We start from the raw sequence: 19,879 nt of genomic DNA, 5'->3' as shown, positions 1-19,879 counted from the left end.
CCGAGGTGGAGATGGTTAGCAGTTTCAAATTCCTACGGGTGCACATCTCCAAAAATCTGTCCTGGTCCACCCACGTCGACGTTACCACCAAGAAAGCACAACAGCGCCTATACTTCCTCAGGAAACTAAGGAAATTTGGCATGTCCACATTGACTCTTACCAACTTTTACAGATGCACCATAGAAAGCATCCTATCGGGCTGCATCACAGCCTGGTATGGCAACTGCTCGGCCCAGGACCGCAAGAAACTTCAGAGAGTCGTGAACACCGCCCAGTCCATCACACAAACCTGCCTCCCATCCATTGACTCCATCTACACCTCCCGCTGCCTGGGGAAAGCGGGCAGTATAATCAAAGATCCCTCCCACCCGGCTTACTCACTCTTCCAACCTCTTCCATCGGGCAGGAGATACAGAAGTCTGAGAGCACGCACGAACAGACTCAAAAACAGATTCTTCCCCACGGATACCAGACTCCTAAATGACCCTCTTATGGACTGACTTCATTAACACTACACCCTGTATGCTTGATCCGATGCCAGTGCTTATGTCGTTACATTGTATATGTTGTGTTGCCCTATTTTGTATTTTCTTTTATTCCCTTTTCTTCTCATGTACTTAATGATCTGTTGAGCTGCTCGCAGAAAAATACTTTTCACTGTACCTCGGTACATGTGACAATAAACAAACCCAATCGAAAGGTGGTGTAGAGAACAGGGGTAGGAGAGGGGAGGGTCTCATAGATCTATAAGGAGCTGATGGAGGGGAAGGGAGCCCCGATAGGGGAGGTGAGGAGAAAGTGAGAAGAGGAGCTGGGTGGGGAGTTGAAGGCCGGGTAATGGGAGGAGGCCCTGAGGAGAGTTAATGCATCCTCGTCATGCGCCAGGCTCGGCCTGATACAATTTAAGGTGGTCCATAGGGCACACATGACTTGGCATGGATGAGCAGGTTCTTTGAGGGGGTGGAGGATAGCTATGGGCGCTGTGCAGGGGGTCCTGCGAACCATGTCCATATGTTTTGGGCATGTCCGAGGCTGAGGGGTTTCTGGCAGGGATTTGGTGATGTCATGTCAGAGGTATTAAAGCTGAGGGAGTTGCCTAGTCCAGAAGTGGCGATCTCTGGTGTGTCGGAAGACCCGGGAGCCCAGGGGGTGAGAGAGGCCAGTGTCCTGGCCTTTGCCTCCCTGGTGGCCCGGAGATGGATCGTACTAGCGTGGAGGGACTCGGAGGCCCCAAAGTCGGGGGTATGGGTTAGCAACATGGTGGGGTTTCTCAGACTTGAGAAAATTAAATTTGCCTTGAAGGGTTCGTTGCAGGGGTTTGTTCGGAGGTGGCAGCTGTTTATTGACTTCTTTGAGAAAAATTAAGGGGCGGAAATCTCCCCCCCTATGCCGGGTGGGAGAATCGCCGGGGCGCTGCGCAAGTCCCGCCACGCCGCCGCAGCACCTACACGCGATTCTCCCACCCCCACCAAACCGGCGCGGTGAGAATCACGGCTGGCCGCTGGGAGAATGGCCACTCGCCGTCTGCAACAGGCGAGCGGCGATTCTCCGGCCCGGATGGGCCGAGCGACCTGCCCAACACGACAGGCTCCTGCTGGCGCCGTCCACACCTGGTCGCTGCCGGCAGGAACAGCGTGGGAAAGCTGGGGGAGGCAGCCTGTGGGGGCGGGAGGGGGGTTCCTGCACCGGGGGGCCTCAAAAGGGGTCTGGCCCGCAATCGGTGCCCACCGATCGGCGAACTGGCCTCTCTGAAGAAGGGCCTCCTTTCCTCCACCGCCCCGCAAGATCCATCCGACATCTTCTTGCAGGGCGGCCGCGGGGAGGACGGCAACCGCGCATGCGCGGGTGACGTCATTTACGCGGTGCCGCCGGGGGCTGGCGTGAATCCCGCCCCCGCCGATTGCCGAAGTCTCCGGCACCGGAGATTCGGCGGGGGCGGGAATCGCGCCGCACCGGTTGGCGGGCCCCCCCGCTCGATTATCCGGCCCGGATGGGCCGAAGTCCCACCGATAAATTGCCTGTCCCGCCGGCGTAAATTAAATCACCTACATTACCGGCGGGACAAGGCGGCGTGGGCGGGCTACGGGGTCCTGGGGGGGCGCAGGGCAATCTGACCCCGGGGGGTGCCCCCACGGTGGCCTGGCCCGCGATCGGGGCCCACCGATCCGCGGGCGGGCCTGTGCCGTGGGGGCACTCTTTCCCTTCCGCCTCCACCACGGTCTCCACCATGGCGGAGGTGAAAGAGACTCCCTCCACTGCGCATGCGTGGGAAACTGTCAGCGGCCGCTGACGCTCCCGCGCATGCGCCGCCCGGAGATGTCATTTCCGCGCCAGCTGGCGGGGCAACAAAGGCCTTTTCCGCCAGCTGGCGGGGCGGAAATTCCTCCGGCGTCGGCCTAGCCCCTCAATGTTGGGGCTCAGCCCCCAAAGATGCGGAGCATTCCGCACCTTTGGGGCGGCGCGATTCCCGTCTGATTGGCGCCGTTTTGGGCGCCAGTCGGCGGACATCGCGCCATTTCCGGAGAACTTTGCCCATGGTCTTATAGAAGTTGATAAATTCTTGATTTCTCGAGGAATTAAGGGCTATGGAGAGAGAGCAGATAAATGGAGTTGAAATCAGCCATGATTGAATGGTGGAGTGGACTCGATGGGCTGAATGGCCTTACTTCCGCTCCTATGTCTTATGGTCTTATAGCCCCCCGGGGACGGGAGAATAGGGGGCTGGGAGCGGCCTCCGACACCGGAGTAAAACACTCCGGTTTTCACTCCGGCGTCGGGACTGAGTCTCCCGATGGGAGAATTGCGCCTAAGCTGTCAGCAGGGGGGGGAGGGTGGGGGGGAGGGAAAGGGGAGGCGTGGGAGATGGGGAAGGTGGCACTGTTTGTGTAAGCCATGTTGGCTGGGGTTTGTGCTCGGGGGCTTAGTTGGTTATATTGTTGTGTTTATGTTTTTGTTGATATTTGATGTTGAAAATTGTTAAAATTATAAATGCCTCAATAAAATATTTTTTTTAAAAGAAGATAGAACTTCTTTTTTTAAATCAGTTAGGGTGGAAGCCCGAACTGATTGTCGGTCTCCCTCCTTCTCCAATTCCTCACAATGCATGGTGTTGTTGATCCTGCAGCGGCTGCCCTCACAGTGCTGGTAGCAGCCCTGGCGGGCAGAAGCCAGAGAAGGTGGCATCAGCGTCGATGTAGGCTGGGGTTGGCACCCCATGTGCAGGGGGCACCGCATGCCCTGCAGACCCGACTACCCATAGGCCGAGGAGGAATCCAGAGGGGGACACCAGCAGCAGCCCAAGATGTACAGGCGTCATTGGTCTTTTGTGCAGACGAAGGGCAGCATGTGCTGGCAGGAGACTCCGCCTTAACAAGGAGACGGTGCGACGCCTGTGCTATGTCCTTGCGGACTTGGCACCCCATGGCTGTGAAGATCACCGCAGCCCTGAACTTTTACGCCTCCGGATCATTTCAGGGCTCGAGTGGGGACTTGTGCTGCATCTCACAACCTACAGTCCGCAAGTGCATCCGTGACATCACGGATACCCTGTATGCCTGGGCAGCTGACTGTATTAACTTTGAGCTGGATCAAAAGCTGGGTAGCAGGATTCTCCACAATCACCGGGATACCCAGGTCCAGCGGGAAATCGAGGGCACGCATGTTGCATTGCAAGTACTGGGGCAGCAGGGAATACCCTTCATTAACAAGAAGTGGTCCCACTTCCTGAATGTCCAACTCTTGTGCGACCACCACCTCCAGATCATGCACATGTATGCACGCTTCCCAGGGACTGTGCATGACAGCTACATCCTGGGACACACGGACATCCCCGGTGTCTTCGAGGACTGGGAGTGAGTGTTTAAAAGCATCGCCCCCTTGGCTAATGGCGAGATGTTGAGGTGCAAGACAGCCAGTAGTGGCAAGGAGCTCGTGTAGCTCAATACCAGCACTAAGTGCCGTTAAATATGGGCCACAATTTTGCCAATACGGCTGTCGAGAAACACCCAACTAAACCCATATGTGATAGCCTGCCTGAACACTATTGGCTGGGGACGTTTGGTTATCCCATGATATATTTTGGAGAGTATGAGTTCCCCCAATGGGAGGGCATGGGGAAATCATTAGCAGTTACACCTGTATAAATAGAGCTGGCCAGTGTGCTACCAACTAGAGTAGGAAGCAGTGGTGAACTACTGCTGCTGTGTATATATTATTGTAAATAAAGTTCTTTTCTTTTTGACTCTACAAACTAGTGCAGGATTTTTTGTGGCCCTCACAAAACTACCCAAACTCACACAGATGTTTCCGTTTAATCACACGGTATTTAGTGTTTGTGTGTGTTAGAAGACAACAGTTGAGGGCTGAGGGATGCTGCTTGCAGAGAGCCAGCGTTTACCGGTCAGCAGTAGGTTTCCTGGATCTGTCTCAGATGTAGTGCCTCTTTCGAAGGCATGATGTGGAGATGCCGCCGTTTGACTGGGGTGAGCACAGTAAGAAGTCTTACAACACCAGGTTAAAGTCAAACCGGTTTGTTTCGAATCACTAGCTTTCGGAGCATTGCTCCTGCACCTGAGAAGGAGCAGTGCTCCGAAAGCTAGTGATTCGAAACAAACCTGTTGGACTTTAACCTGGTGTTGTAAGACTTCTTACTGTTTGGAAGGGACATAGCTTGTCTCCACAAATCCAATTTATTCTTCCACTAGTCATACGGTTCATCTCAAAAATAGAAACATAACCTAACACCATACAAATGTGCCATTTTCCACAATGGTTACTAAGATTTTAGTTTTCTGTCTGAAAAGTTGTCTTAGTTTCCAATCTTTCATTGCTATCAAGCTACAAAGCAGATGGTCAAGCAGTGAAGGTTAGAACTGGAGTTAGCCAGTATATTTTTCTTTACATTCATAATTGTTACCTATTTCTATTAATTTTTATTTACAGAGATTTTAAATTTAGAGTAGCCAAATATTTTTTTTCAATTAAGGGGCAATTTAGCATGGCCAATCCACCTACCGTGCACATCTTTGGATTGTCGGGGCAAAACCCACGCAGAAAGGAGAATGTGCAAACTCCACACGGACAGTGACCCAGGGCTGAGATTCGAATCCGGGTCCTCAGCGAGGTAGGCAGCAGTGCTTACCACTGTGCCATGTGCCTCTTTAGTTACAGAGATATTCAGAACATATCTGAACCCAGCCCTGGAGCAGAGGAGCAGATACGTAGACAGATTTTAGAAAGGAGTAAAAGCAACAGGGTCGTTGTGATGGGAGACTTCAACTTCCCCAATATTGACTGGGACTCACTTAGTGCTAGGGGCTTGAACGGGGCAGAGTTTGAAAGGAGCATCCAGGAGGGCTTCTTAAAACAATATGTAGATAGTCCAACTAGGGAAGGGGTTGTACTGGACCTGGTATTGGAGAATGAGCCCGGCCAGGTGGTAGAACTTGCAGTAGGGGAGCATTTCGGGAACAGTGACCACAACTCAGTAAGTTTTAAAGTGCTGGTGGACAAGGATAAGAGTGGTCCTAGGGTGAATGTGCTAAATTGGGGGAAGGCTAATTATAACAATATTAGGTGGGAACTGAAGAACCTAGATTGGGGGTGGATGTTTGAGGGTAAATCAACATCTGACATGTGGGAGGCTTTCAAATGTCAGTTGAAAGGAATTCAGGACCGGCATGTTCTTATGCGGAAGAAGGATAAATACGGCAAATTTCGGGACCCTTGGTAAACAAGAGATATTGTAGGCCTCGTCAAAAAGAAAAAGGAGGCATTTGTCAGGGCTAGAAGGCTGGGAACAGACGAAGCCTGTGTGGAATATAAGGAAAGTAGGAAGAAACTTTAGCAAGGAGTCAGGAGGGCTAAATGGGTCACGAAAAGTCATCAGCAAATAGGATTAAGGAAAATCCCAAGGCTTTTTACACGTACATAAAAAGCAAGAGGGTAGCTAGGGAAAGGGTTGGCCCACTGAAGGACAGGCAAGCAAATTTATGTGTCGAGCCAGAGGAAAGGGGCGAGTACGAACTGAATACTTTGCATCAGTATTCATCAAAGAGAAGGAATTGGTGGATGTTGAGTCTGGAGAAGGGTGTGTAGATAGCCTGGGGCACATTGAGATACAAAAAGACGAGGGTTGGCCCACTGAATGACAGGCAAGCAAATTTATGTGTCGAGCCAGAGGAAAGGGGCGAGGTACGAACTGAATACTTTGCATCAGTATTCATCAAAGAGAAGGAATTGGTGGATGTTGAGTCTGGAGAAGGGTGTGTAGATAGCCTGGGGCACATTGAGATCCAAAAAGACGAGGTGTTGGGCGTCTTAAAAAATATTAAGGTAGATAAGTCCCCAGGGCCTGATGGGATCTACCCCAGAATACTGAAGGAGGCTGGAGAGGCAATTGCTGAGGCCTTGACAGAAATCTTTGGATCCTCTCTATCTTCAGGTGATGTCCCGGGGGACTGGAGAATAGCCAATATTGTTCCTCTGTTTAAGAAGGGTAGCAAGGATAATCCAGGGAACTACAGGCCGGTGAGCCTTACGTCAGTGGTAGGGAAATTACTGGAGAGAATTCTTCGAGACAGCATCTATTCCCATTTGGAAGCAAATGGACGTATTAGCGAGAGGCAGCATGGTTTTGTGAAGGGGAGGTCGTGTCTCACTAACTTGATAGAGTTTTTCGAAGAGGTCACAAAGGTGATTGATGCAGGTAGGGCAGTGGATGTTGTCTATATGGACTTCAGTAAGGCCTTTGACAAGGTCCCTCATGGCAGACTGGTACAAAAGGTGAAATCACACGGGATCAGGGGTGAGCTGGCAAGATGGATACAGAACTGGCTAGGTCATAGAAGGCAGAGAGTAGCAATGGAAGTGTGCTTTTCTGATTGGAAGGCTGTGACTAGTGGTGTTCCGCAGGGATCAGTGCTGGGACCTTTGCTGTTCGTAGTATATATAAATGATTTGGAGGAAAATGTAACTGGTCTGATTAGTAAGTTTGCAGACGACACAAAGGTTGGTGGAATTGTGGGTAGCGATGAGGACTGTCAGAGGATACAGCAGGATTTAGATTGTTTGGAGATTTGGGTGGAGAGATGGCAGATGGAGTTTAATCCGGATAAATGTGAGGTACTGCATTTTGGAAGGTCTAATGCAGGTAGGGAATATACAGTGAATGGTAGAACCCTCAAGAGTATTGACAGTCAGAGAGATCTAGGTGTACAGGTCCACAGGTCACTGAAAGAGGCAACACAGGTGGAGAAGGTAGTCAAGAAGGCATACGGCATGCTTGCCTTCATTGGCCGGGGCATTGAGTATAAAAATTGGCAAGTCATGTTGCAGCTGTATAGAACTTTAGTTAGGCCACACTTGGAGTATAGTGTTCAATTCTGGTCGCCACACTACCAGAAGGATGTGGAGGCTTTAGAGAGGGTGCAGAAGAGATTTACCAGAATGTTGCCTGGTATGGAGGGCATTAGCTATGAGGAGAGGTTGAATAAACTCGGTTTGTTCTCACTGGAACGAAGGAGGTTGAGGGCGACCTGATAGAGGTCTACAAAATTATGAGGGGCATAGAGAGATTGGATAGTCAGAGGCTTTTTTCCCAGGGTAGAGGGGTCAATTACTAGGGGGCATAGATTTAAGGTGTGAGGGGCAAGGTTTAGAGGAGATGTACGAGGCAGGTTTTTTACACAGAGGGTAGTGGGTGCCTGGAACTCGCTGCCGGAGGAGGTGGTGGAAGCAGGGGCGATAGTGACATTTAAGGGGCATCTTGACAAATACATGAATAGGATGGGAATAGAGGGATATGGACCCAGGAAGTGTAGAAGATTGTAGTTTACACGGGCAGCTTGGAGGGCCGAAGGGCCTGTTCCTGTGCTGTACTTTTCTTTGTTCTTTATTCAGCCAGCACAGTTTTAGTCTCTTCTGCTTTACAACTACACAAGTCAATCCCTAGTTAATGGCCACCGATCTGTATATAATCAAAAAGGTGTTAATATATACAATGAGCACTCTGCTTCAGGGCATCATTATGGAGCACCTCAGGGCAGTGCCCTGTGCCCAACCATCTTCAGCTGCTTCAATTGGTCATCTCACTTCTCTGACAAGGTCAAAAGAGGGGATGGTCGCTAATTATTGTAAATTGTTCAGTTTATTTGCAACTTCCCAAATGAGAAGAAAATCTGTGGCTGCTTGCAGCAAGAGCGGGACAACATTCAGGTTTAGGGAGCTGATAAGTGGCAAGTAGCATTTGTGCCCCACAAGCACCATGTAATGACCATCTCCTACAACTAAGTTGCTGAAAAGAGAGACATGTTGCCAAAGCTTTTTATCTTGCATTCTTCAGGATAAATGCAAGAATACCAAATTTCAAATAATCACCATCATTTATACTTCAGGAAAAAAGGCTGCTGATTGACTGAGGTTGACTGTGGCAGGCACATCAACCAAACACATTGCAACACACTCATTGACATACTTCCCTATCTTTAACAGGACAAGATTGGCCACAATAAATGGCAGCAGTAACAAACAGTTATGGGCAGGCACACATGTGGGTGCTGACACTGTTGAAGGAAAAGATGCTAGGGTTAACTGAAATGGCCTCACAGGGTAGTGTGCAATGGCAGTGCTAAAGTCATCAAGGTCCTGCCTAACGCATCCTTCCAAATCACATTTCCCCCTCACTCCACAGTCTGTTTTAATGTACAAGATGTAGTTGGTATAAGCATGCAGCCCATGTTTTCTTCCATATTCCTTCCCTCACTCCAACACTGCTGTTCTGCATTTTTGCTTTCAGATATCCACAATCTGCTGCCATCCAGCCGATGGCATCTGAGGCTGAAAGCCCAGAGGGAGAACAGACTGAGGAGGAAGAAGCACCATCACTTGATCTCATACTCACATTCAGCAGCTCAAATACTGGCACTGCACATGCTTTGTAAAGTTGTAGGGAGTTAAGTTCAATTGATGGTGAGTCACGGACACCGTGGCAGGGGAAAAAGATTGCACCTGTGTTAGCTTAATGGTTCAGCGCATGGTATCGCACATGGGTTTGGCTGCAGAGGACTAAGATGAGGACTGATGGGTTAATGTACATAAAAGACCTGCTGGGCATTCACACAGAAATGTTTGGTGCATTGACAACAGGCCCTCAAGAGGGTTGCCATAGACAAGGAGGAGCCAGCTCTAACAGTTTTGCACAGTTTGGAGCTGATCCTTTTCACTGTGTAAGTGGTGTTGAACTTCTTGAAAACGCTGATGGACCCAGCCATGTTGCAGCATTTATTGCCAATGTCTCAGCTCCCATTGCAATACAAGCAGAAGCGACACATGTCAGTGTTGCAATAGTAGCTCAGACTGAGGCCAATGAAATCGCTACCTGGTGCCATGCAGGTTCAAGCTGCCATGATTATGGTTGCAAATATCAGTGTGCAAAGCAGCTTGCAGGGTCCCTCAGCAGTCCAGCAATCTCTGCCAGAGCTGGAGATATTTACAGCATCTCTCAGTTTGCCCACTATTGTGTCAGGATGATCATTGCATTCTCTAATAATAAGCTTTATTAGTGTCACAGGTAGGCTTCCATTCACACTACAATGAAGTTACTGTGAAAAGCCCCGAGTCGCTACATTCCGCCACCTGTTCGGGTACACTGAGGGAGAATTCAGAATGTCTAAATTACCTAACAGCACGTCTTTCGGGACTTGTGGGAGGAAACCGGAGCACCCGAAGGAAACTCACGCAGACACGGGGAGAACGTGCAGACTCCACATAGACAGTGACCCAAGCCAGGAATCGAACATGGGACCCTGGTGCTGTGAAGCAACAGTGTTAACCACTGTGCTACCGTGCCGCCCAGTATCGAAAGATAATTGATTCCACTTCATTCTAACTTGCTAGAGACAAGGGGGCAGAGCTATGATTTGCAAGGATTTCAGGATTCCCCAAGGTGCAGATTGACTAAAGCAGATTGCTTTGCAGGTGCTGACGAATGTGATATAAAATAGTTACTTTAGAGATATTAGTTACTGTAATGTAGAGATAAGCCAGTCTAATTCTGGTGAGTTCACAGACAAAGGATTTCAGACCGCATGGCAAAGCAAGGAGGAGGTGTGTCCACCATAGGAGGAGAAAAGGATGCTGGGTAATAGGGGCCAGAGGAAGGGATTGGAAGTGAGCCAATCAGAATATATCAACAGGTCAGGAGGGATATAGGATGACCTATGGGAATCGTGTATGTGAAACTTGATGCCATTTGAATGTATCAGTACAGACTCCTTTGTTCTACAGCCTCACTTGATTCCAGAAGTGTACGAAGCAGGATGTGCTTTGTGCTCCTGAGAATTGAGGAAAGCTTGCAAGCTAAATAAAATAACTAATGCTGTATCTGCAAATCCATCTCGACTTTTATTGAGGCCAGACTGACGGGTAAAGAAATTTGGGATTTGACAGTGCCACATGCCAAATCTTTCCTATACCAGAACCTAAAGGGATTCCAATACTGGTGCGTGATCTTTCAGATTAATGCCTGGTATCCTCACAGCAGTTATGATGCAATCATTCTGTGGCAGTCCATATATCAACTGCATTTGAACCATCATGGCAAACAAACAGTAACTACTGGGTGACAAGGTTTGGCCACTGTCAACATGGTTGATGACACCAGTATGTAATAATGTACATGTGTGCAGCATAAATACAATGAAAGCCACACTGCCAGACAATAGGTTATGGAGTAGACCATTGGCCGGCTGAAGTATTACTTCCACTGCCTGAACTGCTCTCAAGGGTCCTTCAGTGTTTTGGAGAGTGGGTATCAATGAGTATGATCGGTAGGTGGATTGGCCATGCTAAATTGCCCCTTAGTGTTTAAAGATGTGCAGGTTAGGGTGGGGTTACTGGGATAGGGCAGAGAGTGGGCGTTGGTAGAATGCTCTTGGTAGTCGGAACACACTTGATGGGCCGAATGGCCTCTTTCTGCACTGGAGGGATTCTATGGATCTACTACTATCCTGCCACCATGAGGTGACAACCTTTTCCACCAGCTGTATGGAAAGCAGCTGACAAGAACGAGCAAGAGGATGAGGTAGAGGCAGAAGAGGAGAACTCACAGGAGTGTGGTACCAGGAACTGTAACCACAGTTTCCCATTCACCAATAATCCAACTCCTTCATTTTCTTCTGCTGTTACTGGCCATCTAATATGCATTTGGTCAGAATGCAAAAATAAAAGCCACCACAAAATAATAATTTTTAACCAAACTTCTACATCAAATTATGCTTTCTTAGATACAAAAGGCACCCTTGTGCATTCCTTATCACCTGTCTCCATCATGCCTTTGCGTTTCCTAGTGCTTCGATGCATTGCAACTTTAGTTGGTGGGAGGCTTGCTGACTTTCACAGTGTCAGTACGGTGCAGAAGGTGGCCATTCAGCCCATCATATTTGCACCAGCTCTTCAAAGAGCATTATGACTTAGTGCCATTCCCCTGCCTTTTTACAGTGTTTCTTGGACCCATTTGTACACTGTAATCCACAGCCATGTTGGCAGCAGTAAAAACTGTGACATTGACCATCGTGGGTGAGTGCACAGCATTAGCCACCGCTTTTTTAGCTGAAAAGGATGGACACCAAGCTCTGTGCTCAGCCCTGTGGCTTCCATTGTCCTTGGCATTAATTGCAAGTTTTCTGGCAGCTTTCACAATGCACCAAGTATTTGGTTGTAGATTGCCATCAGTGTTCTTCTGTAAACTGTCCCATTGAAGTGCTCATCAGAATCCTCTACAGTGGATCAGTGCACCAACTCACCCTCTGGTGAGCTGACACCTGCGCTATCCTTGCCCTAGTTGCAGCCCACTTTTGCCCAGTGTCTCAGTGTAGATCCTGTCTCTAATGTATCCTCTCAGCGGAGATGGTGGTGTAATGGTAATATAACTTGAATTGTAATTGTGGGGCATGGGTTCAAATCCCACCATGGCAGCTAATGGAATTTAAATTCAGTTAATAAATCTGTAATTGCAAGCTCGTAATGGTGACCAAGAACCTATCACTGATTGTTTGTAAAAACTAATCTGACCCTTTAGTGAAGGAAATCTGCTCTCCTTTCCTGGGATGGCTACAGGCCCACAGTAATGTGGTTGATACTTAACTGTCCTCTGAAATGGCCACTCAGTTCAAGGGCAATTAGGCGAGGGAACTAATGCTAACCTTGCCAGTGATGACCGCCTACCATGAAAGAATTTTTAAAATCTATACTAAATGTCGTGCAGTTAGTAAGTACAAAATCATGTGACAGTGCTGTGTCTTCATCATACCATCACTGTCTTTTTGGTGTTTGTCCACTTGCTCGGCCAGATTGCACCTCTTGGGTATTTTTAAGGAAAAAGGCACAAGGTGAGGTGAGCTGCATGCACCTGCAACTTGCACATTAGAACAGAGTGTGGGATGTGAGGCAAATTGGATGTGAGAACAAGGATTAAAAATGAGAATACCATAATCTTTGATGGTCATGGCCTCAGAAATGGCTGTTCCAATAATGGCCAGCATTAACTCCTCCATGGGGATTAGGAGGTGTGGGTGCCCCTGTTCCCCCCAGTTAGCTCTTGCTGCCTCTGGTTGCACCACCTTATTGCGAAAGACAGCTGAAGTATGTCAGTGAGTACCGTGTGATCTGTTTGGCTGATGTGGTTGGATTGGTTGAATGGTTGGCAGTGTATGCAAGCTGAGATATGTGAGTACGGCTTGTAGCAGTGCTTAACCAAATGAAAATGATGCAGTCGCCTTCCAAAGTAAGCACACACCAAAAGCGGAATGAAAATGCAAGGGGAGGAAATCCTGAGCCAGCAACTTGTCCAAAAGTCAATCATCTGCGATATTCTGCAGCAGAACCTTCCTGGCGCAGAGCAGCCTCCTACCCACTAGAACTTTATCAAAAACCTCAGATGATGGACATGGTCATCATTGCCTCAAAGGACAAACACGAAGGAATGTGTAAGAGTGAGATGAAGCATACAAATGTAAAGTATGAGTCCTGATTGCAGAGACTGTAGGTCATACTGGTTACTGGTACCGTTGGTAGGATATGGCTTTTGAAGATGCATTTACTGACCTTGCGACTCCTGTGAAATCATTGGATGAGACTTTCTGGTCCCACTGTGAAATTCCCGCCCAAAGTCAACAGACCTTTTGCTGCTCCGTCAAATTATCTGCCCTGCTGCGATGATTCCCAGGATAGGTGGGAACAGAAAAGTTAGGCCACGGAACTTCTGTAGGCACTGCACCTGGATCCTCGGGATTTAACTTCTGGCATTGACACCATGGTTACCTGGTCTTACTGCCTTTCGAGTGTTTTTCGGGAGGGCCCTATGGACCCTTCCCACCTCCTCCACCAAGAGCTTCTGTGCATCATTTGGAATCTTGGAGCCCGATCCCTTCAATGTTGCAGGTTTCTGAGCCCTTTCCAGGGTCAGGTTCACTTTCTGCACAGCTACAATCCAGCACAGATCCAGCCACAATGGGTCTCCCCTTTAAAAACTGTAACTAACTTTAATTAGTATTATCAAGTTCTGATTATGGGATCCTTGCTGATGCATATAGCTGACACACAGTGCAGTCAGCGCGGCGTACAAGGTTAGTGTGCTGCCTATATTACATTGAATGTGCAGATTAATTGCGCATTGTGATCCCCTCACCCATTATCAGACACTCTCCGGTTTGGCAATGTGTGTGTATCACTGGACAGAACGTATGAGATTATTAAGATATCTTACCTGATTACAATGATTTCACACCACAATCGAACAAAGGCTGGAAGTGGACCCAAAGTCTCCAGGAGATAGATGTAGTGCCCACCAGATTTCTTAATACTTGTTCCAAGGTCTGCATAAGATAGAGCTCCTGGTGCATAACAGCCAAAATGTCGATAAATAGTATTAACATATTGCAAAACAAAGGTTTTGATTTACTACTGAATATGATTGTTCTTCCCATGCTTTTTTCTCTTTCAAGTTTCTTGAAATACCCGCACATTTTATTCCCTAACGTGTAGACTTGCGGCCTCTCCTCAGGTCTCTATTCTGACGCAATAAATTCCCCAGTGGGAAGTAAGGAGGTGTTGATTCAGCACGGTCTCTTCCATGATAAGGGACACTCCAATCAATGACTTCATTTTTAACTGTCTCCCTTTCCTGGTTTAAATGAGAAATTTACTGTCTGTTGAATGGTGAAGCACTGGAGTATTGTACAACAAAGGCTGCCTCAAATTAATGTGATGAATGTAGGAACATTTATGGATTGTATTAGGTGCTTGTTGCAGTAATGTTATTAAAATAATTTAGGTTAAAGTATTCAGGTTACATGCCTGCTAAAGCTGCGATAAGAGGTTAACAACTAGGCAGGATGTGATGTCATTCATGGAAGGGTCTGGGTCTGGTTTTCATTTTGTTTTTCAGCCCTGCCTTGGGTCTGTTGTTTTTAGTTTAATTTTTGGTGTTCTGCTCTGGTTTCTGAGGAAAGGAGGTGTGTTTCTCAGACTGACTTCTGAAAGCTTCTCTCCCAAGGGCTTTATGCATAAATCTGTAAGCCACTGAGTGTTAACTTTATTAATAAGTGGCATTTGATCTGTGTATGGATTTTGCTTAATTAAATTTTAGGAGTAGATGGGAAAGACCTTTCTCTTTTTTAAAACTGTTTAACTGTTAATTGAAAAGCTGTTTTTACTTGAATGTTAATGGGGTAAATTCTGGGCGTGACCTTTCGCGAGATTTACCCAGCTTGCTACGTCTTGCGAGAACTGATAGGATTTGCATATTTAAGTCTCTTGTTAGGCACAATTAAATATGTCTCCGACAGAATTAACCCGCCTCCGGGATCTAATGGCCTTGCTGAGGAGACTCCGACCGTGCTCCGTTTAGCACTGGTCTCCACAAACAGGGAGCAGGTGGAACGGCACTTGGGGAGGGGTCTCCCAGGTGATTGGGGGCCCCTGATGATGCCACCCAGATACCTCGGCGCCCAAGTGGCTCTGCCAGGAAAGATACCAAGGTGGCATTTTGCCCGTGCCAGAGATTGTGCACGGAGGTGCCTTGCGTTTATAAGGTGGGGTGAGGGGGGCTAGAGGACCTCCCAACAGTTAAGTCAGGGCGTTGGGGGGAGGGGTTCCGGAGGCTGCCTAGGAGGATTGAGAGATTGGGGCACCATTTCAAAATTTTTGCTAATAGGAGACACAATTCGCGAGCTGTTTGACTCAGTCCCATTGAGGCTGGCAGCAAGCACGCTTTGTGCTGCCTCCTTATTACCATGACATTCAATCAAGTGCCACCCACGCAGCCGGTTGGGTAAAGATGTGGTGTATCCGTGTGTGACCAGCATTTGTTCCAGCTAACCTTCAAGTCACAAAGTCAGCCTGACTGCTTGTAGTGAGTGGCCACAAGTAGAAGCTAAACAAATTAAGAACCAGGACAGATAGTAGACTCCAATGGAGAAGCTCACAATTTGGTAGCACAGTGGATGTTGCTTCACAGCTCCAGGGTCCAAGGTTTGATTCCTGGCTTGGGACTGCAAGTTCTCCCCGTATCTGCGTGTGTTTCCTACGGTTTCCTCCCACAAGTCCCAAAAGACGCGCTATTAGGTAATTTGGATATTCCGAATTCTCCCTCTATGTACCCGAACAGGTGCCGGAATGTGACGACTAGGGACTTTTCACAGTAACTTCATTGCAGTGTTAACGTAAGCCTACTTGTGACAATAACATTATTATTATTGTTATTAAGTTAGTAATGAAGGTCAACAGAAGGAGAAAGGCCATGTTTCTATACGGTGGGTGGGGCCAGGAGGATGTCAAGGATCACCTTCAGAAGAGAATGGGAACAGATGACAAAGGGCGATCAACTCGTGAAATCTGGCCCCAAGGATCTTGCAGCAGGGTCAGAAAAAGGTCAGTGATCTCATGCAGGTGGTCAAGGTCAGTGAATGTATTTTCGAAAACACACCATAAAATCAGCCTGTTACACTGCTCAATGCACCACCGTCACTCATCCATCAGCAAACCCTAGCGGTCAGGACACAGGCCTAACATTCAGAGAGCCCTCCTCACCCTCAGAACAATTCCAATGTTGCCAGCCCGACGTCCACCTCTTCTGCTCTCCACATATGTTCAGCTCTTCAGCAATGGCAGGCTAATCTTCCAAACACGATGCAAAACACTTGCCGACGTTCTTCCATTCTCTTGCAGGACAAGTTGCACACTATCCAGGAAGTAGAACAGAACTGGCAGGAGACCAATATGTCTGCATCTACTGAGCCCTGTGAAGACGATAGTGTATTGCATCATGGGACTGGCTACAAGAGAGCATTGTGTTCCAGACTTATGTCCCTTCTCAGCCCCACCTCGCCCTTATCCTGCTACCTAGCATGAAGTGAAAGCTGCAGAAACTGATTAGGGACTTCCTGCTTTCCACCTTATGCGGGAGGTCAAGGTCAATGAATGCAATTTCATGGGACATCCCCTAACGACCAGCTCAATTAGCATCTCATGCTATTCAATTTATCATAACCGCCACAGCAGTCGTTGGTGCTTAGGACTCATGCTTAACATGCAGATTCTTCACCTCATTGCCACTTAACAATTCTGCCACTTTCTTCACCTCTCACTCCCTCCACATAGCTTCAGCCATTCAGCTTTGAAAGACACATCACCTAAACACAGTTGAACAAAATCATTGGCATTCTTTCCTTTCTCTTGCTGGATAATGTGGCCAAATATAGAAGGGAGCAGAGTAGAACCTGACAAGGACACCAGCATTTCCTAAGCCCTATGGAGGAGATGGTTCTCTAATATGATGGGGTCAGATATGTCATAGAGCTGTGGCATCCAGGATCACTGAGAATATTCAGGATGACTATGTTTCTGCCTGATGTCCCTGCTCAACTTCCAGCACCTCCACAACCTGCTATCTATCATGATGAATTGATCACAGAAGGTGTGTCCGTGACCTCTTGCTTTCCACCCCTCTCCAACTTTCTTTGGGTCAACCTTCCCCTGCTGATTTTCTGCTTTCAGGCACAGGGTAACCAACTTTGATTGAATGTATTCTTGGAGGTTTCATCACATGACTTTTCCTCATCCGCCATTAGTCAGTCAACACATTAATAATTGTGACACATGTTTTCCTACACCAATTGGAAATCAAAAAGACTCACTACCTAATTGGATAATGCGTTACTGTCATCCATACAGCCTTTCCCCCCCCCAGTGTCAATACTTCTATGTCTGGTAAAGAAATGTTCAAACAATGTTTTTAAAACTATCCTCTTTAATGTCCAGATGATTTTTCGCCAGGGTTGCTATCATGGGAATGTCACTTTAAGAAATGTTCGTCTTCTCCTTTTTTTCTTTTTTTTTAAATTTAGAGTACCCAATTATTTTTTTTCAATTAAGGGGCAATTTAGCGTGGCCAATCCACCTACCCTGCACATCTTTTTGGTTGTGGGGGCAAAACCCACGTAAATACGGGGAGAATGTACAAATTCCACACGGACAGTGACCAAGAGCCGGGATTGTACCTGGGACCTCAGCGCCGTGAGACAGCAATGCTAACCACTGCACCACCGTGCTGCCTGATGTTTGTCTTCTCAAGTGACTGCAGTGAAGTCAGTGTGTGGGTGGAGTTGGGCTCTGGCTCTGCTTTTTACTTTTGTTTTGATCTGGAAGCTGTTTTTGGCTTTGAGTTTTAGTTTCATTTTCAGTTGGAGAGCTGCATTCAAACCAAGGAGGTGTATTTTGGTCTCTCTCTCTGCATGCTAAAGAATGTCTCCAGGTCACATGATGATTTCAAAGTAATACCTGTTTCTGTAAGGAATGCAAACCTATTGTCTTTGTTAATAAGGGTCTTTGACTTATGGATGTTGTTAGGAAAGTTATTAAGGGTTACCTATAGAGTACTGTATCTTTGGGTGGCGTGTCAGTGTTGGTAGTTGATAAGATGGCTACTGTGTGTTTATAAAATGTTAACTGGATTCATAGAATAAACATTGTTTTGTTCAAAAATACTTTAGATCTCTGTTGCATCACATCTGTAAAGTGGACCCTTGTGCTCCCCATAACCAAAATCTATTAAAAGTTGTGGGTCAGGTGAACTCAATGATATACTTTGGTGTTCTCTAAACCCTGGCCCATATTACTTGCACACAGCAGGGTTCTGGAGTTTGATCTTCAATTCTTTGAGACTCCAGGCCAATCCTGAGGGGTCACAATGACCTTCTAGCAGCACAAAAACAGCAGACTCAGGAGGAAGAGTGAAAGAACACCTCATAACTGATGGAGTACTGCCACTTGATTGGACCCTCACAACCACCGGCTCAGGTGATGGCACTATATGTAGCTTAAAGACTGGTATAGGATTGAGGTCAGCATGTGCTGAATCACTGGGAACTAGTGGGCTGTAACCAGGTCAGGGGAAGCATTTGGTCATTTTCAGATTCACAGCAGGTGCCTTGTCGGTCCCTATCTCCAGATAATATACCATGAGTTGCACCAGAAGCAAGTGGCTAGTAGTGACACCTCCAAGAAGGATTGTCACTGATCTGAATTTCACAACTTGGTACTTTAAGCATTTTATTGAAGCTCGCTTTAATAATTTTACTTTTTACTTTTAGTCTATGCTAAAATATTTCAATCTTGCTGAGACATGCACCATTACTGTGATGTGGTCTTCAACTATTGTTAATGCCACCCTTCAGGTGGTCCCAAAGGTTGCATGACAGTAGCCATGGTGACAAATACACAATCCTCAACACAAAGTGCCCTTAGATTACATCAGCTTACTAAAACTAAACACAATGCCTCTAATTATCTACTCCCCAGGGAAGTTTCTTTATATAAACAAAATTCCATTAGCCCAACTCCTACAATGCTTTAATTGCACACCTGTCTCCAAAAAGACTGCCGCCTTTCATAGCAGGATTTTTAAAAACATGACTGCAGCTGTCATGCACTAGCCCAGGCCTTTAGTCCTTACTGCACTAACTACATGCAATGCAATATGTCTGAAATTCATCACATTCGCGATCGGTAGCACCGTGGGAATGCTGTGACCAATCGCTCCACGACGCTCCCTACACTCACGTGTGACCCACGCATGGATCACGACCCGCACTTTGAAGAACTCTGCCTTAGATGACTAGCTCAAAATGGTTATGTGGAAGCCTATGTTTTTAAAAAAGTGGTTCTTGAAATATTAACATAAGCGATCAATGTGTTTGGACCTTTTCTTTTACAATAAGTTGGGTTGATGCTTTAGTTCAGATCTGGAGGAAAGAAATGACATACAAACAAATATTTATGTACTCATTTGTGGAGAGCCTAATTTTAAATAAATGGATCTGTACCCATTTTCTGTCATTCTGTGCTACAGAACACAGAGGCAGTAATCTCCTGCATCTCGATAACTATTCAATAAAAATTGCTTTCTAAGAAAAATGTTCACTCACCAAGCATTGAGAGTACTCCACAGGCCAACCAGATCACCAGGGATGTCCCGACGTTCCCAGAATTAATCAGAATTCCTTTTGGTGAAATAAATATACCACTGCCTACTATTGTACCAATTAAAAATGAAACTGTTCGCAGCAAGCTAACTTTCTTCCGCAAAAACACAGCTTGCTCCTGTGACTCCATTTTATTTTGAAGGTTTTCTGAAGCACCTCCCATTATTTTTTTTAAAAAAGGTCAAATTTAACCTTTCCACTGTTAAATACTTTCTGGTCAAAAGTATTTGTGTTTGCAGAATAACAGAAACTTCGACTCCTCCACTATGTCAACAGAAAGAAATGGTGAACGTGAAACTCATTGAAAGCAGCTACAGTTTGGCAAGAGAGCCCCCAAAGAG

The 19,879-nt window shown here is 47.0% G+C and overlaps 1 protein-coding gene across 1 annotated transcript in view; it reads right to left on the bottom strand.

The window, feature by feature from the left end:
• The window catches only part of LOC140396264 (cystine/glutamate transporter-like), a 93,563-nt gene extending 73,766 nt beyond the window's left edge, over window positions 1-19,797 (bottom strand). Inside the window, exons 1-2 of the mRNA XM_072484631.1 lie at window positions 19,482-19,797; window positions 13,763-13,889 (exon numbers count right to left, since the gene is read on the bottom strand). Of these exons, the coding sequence (XP_072340732.1) occupies window positions 13,763-13,889; window positions 19,482-19,701 (347 nt within the window). The 5' untranslated portion in view covers window positions 19,702-19,797. The remainder of the gene's footprint in view (window positions 1-13,762; window positions 13,890-19,481) is intronic.
• Window positions 19,798-19,879: the final 82 nt, after the last annotated feature.

The sequence above is a fragment of the Scyliorhinus torazame genome, chromosome 19, assembly GCF_047496885.1.
Source record: "Scyliorhinus torazame isolate Kashiwa2021f chromosome 19, sScyTor2.1, whole genome shotgun sequence".
Lineage (NCBI taxonomy): Eukaryota > Metazoa > Chordata > Chondrichthyes > Carcharhiniformes > Scyliorhinidae > Scyliorhinus > Scyliorhinus torazame.
The sequence above is the reverse complement of the archived record's forward strand: the minus strand, read 5'-3'. Positions and strand labels throughout refer to the sequence as shown.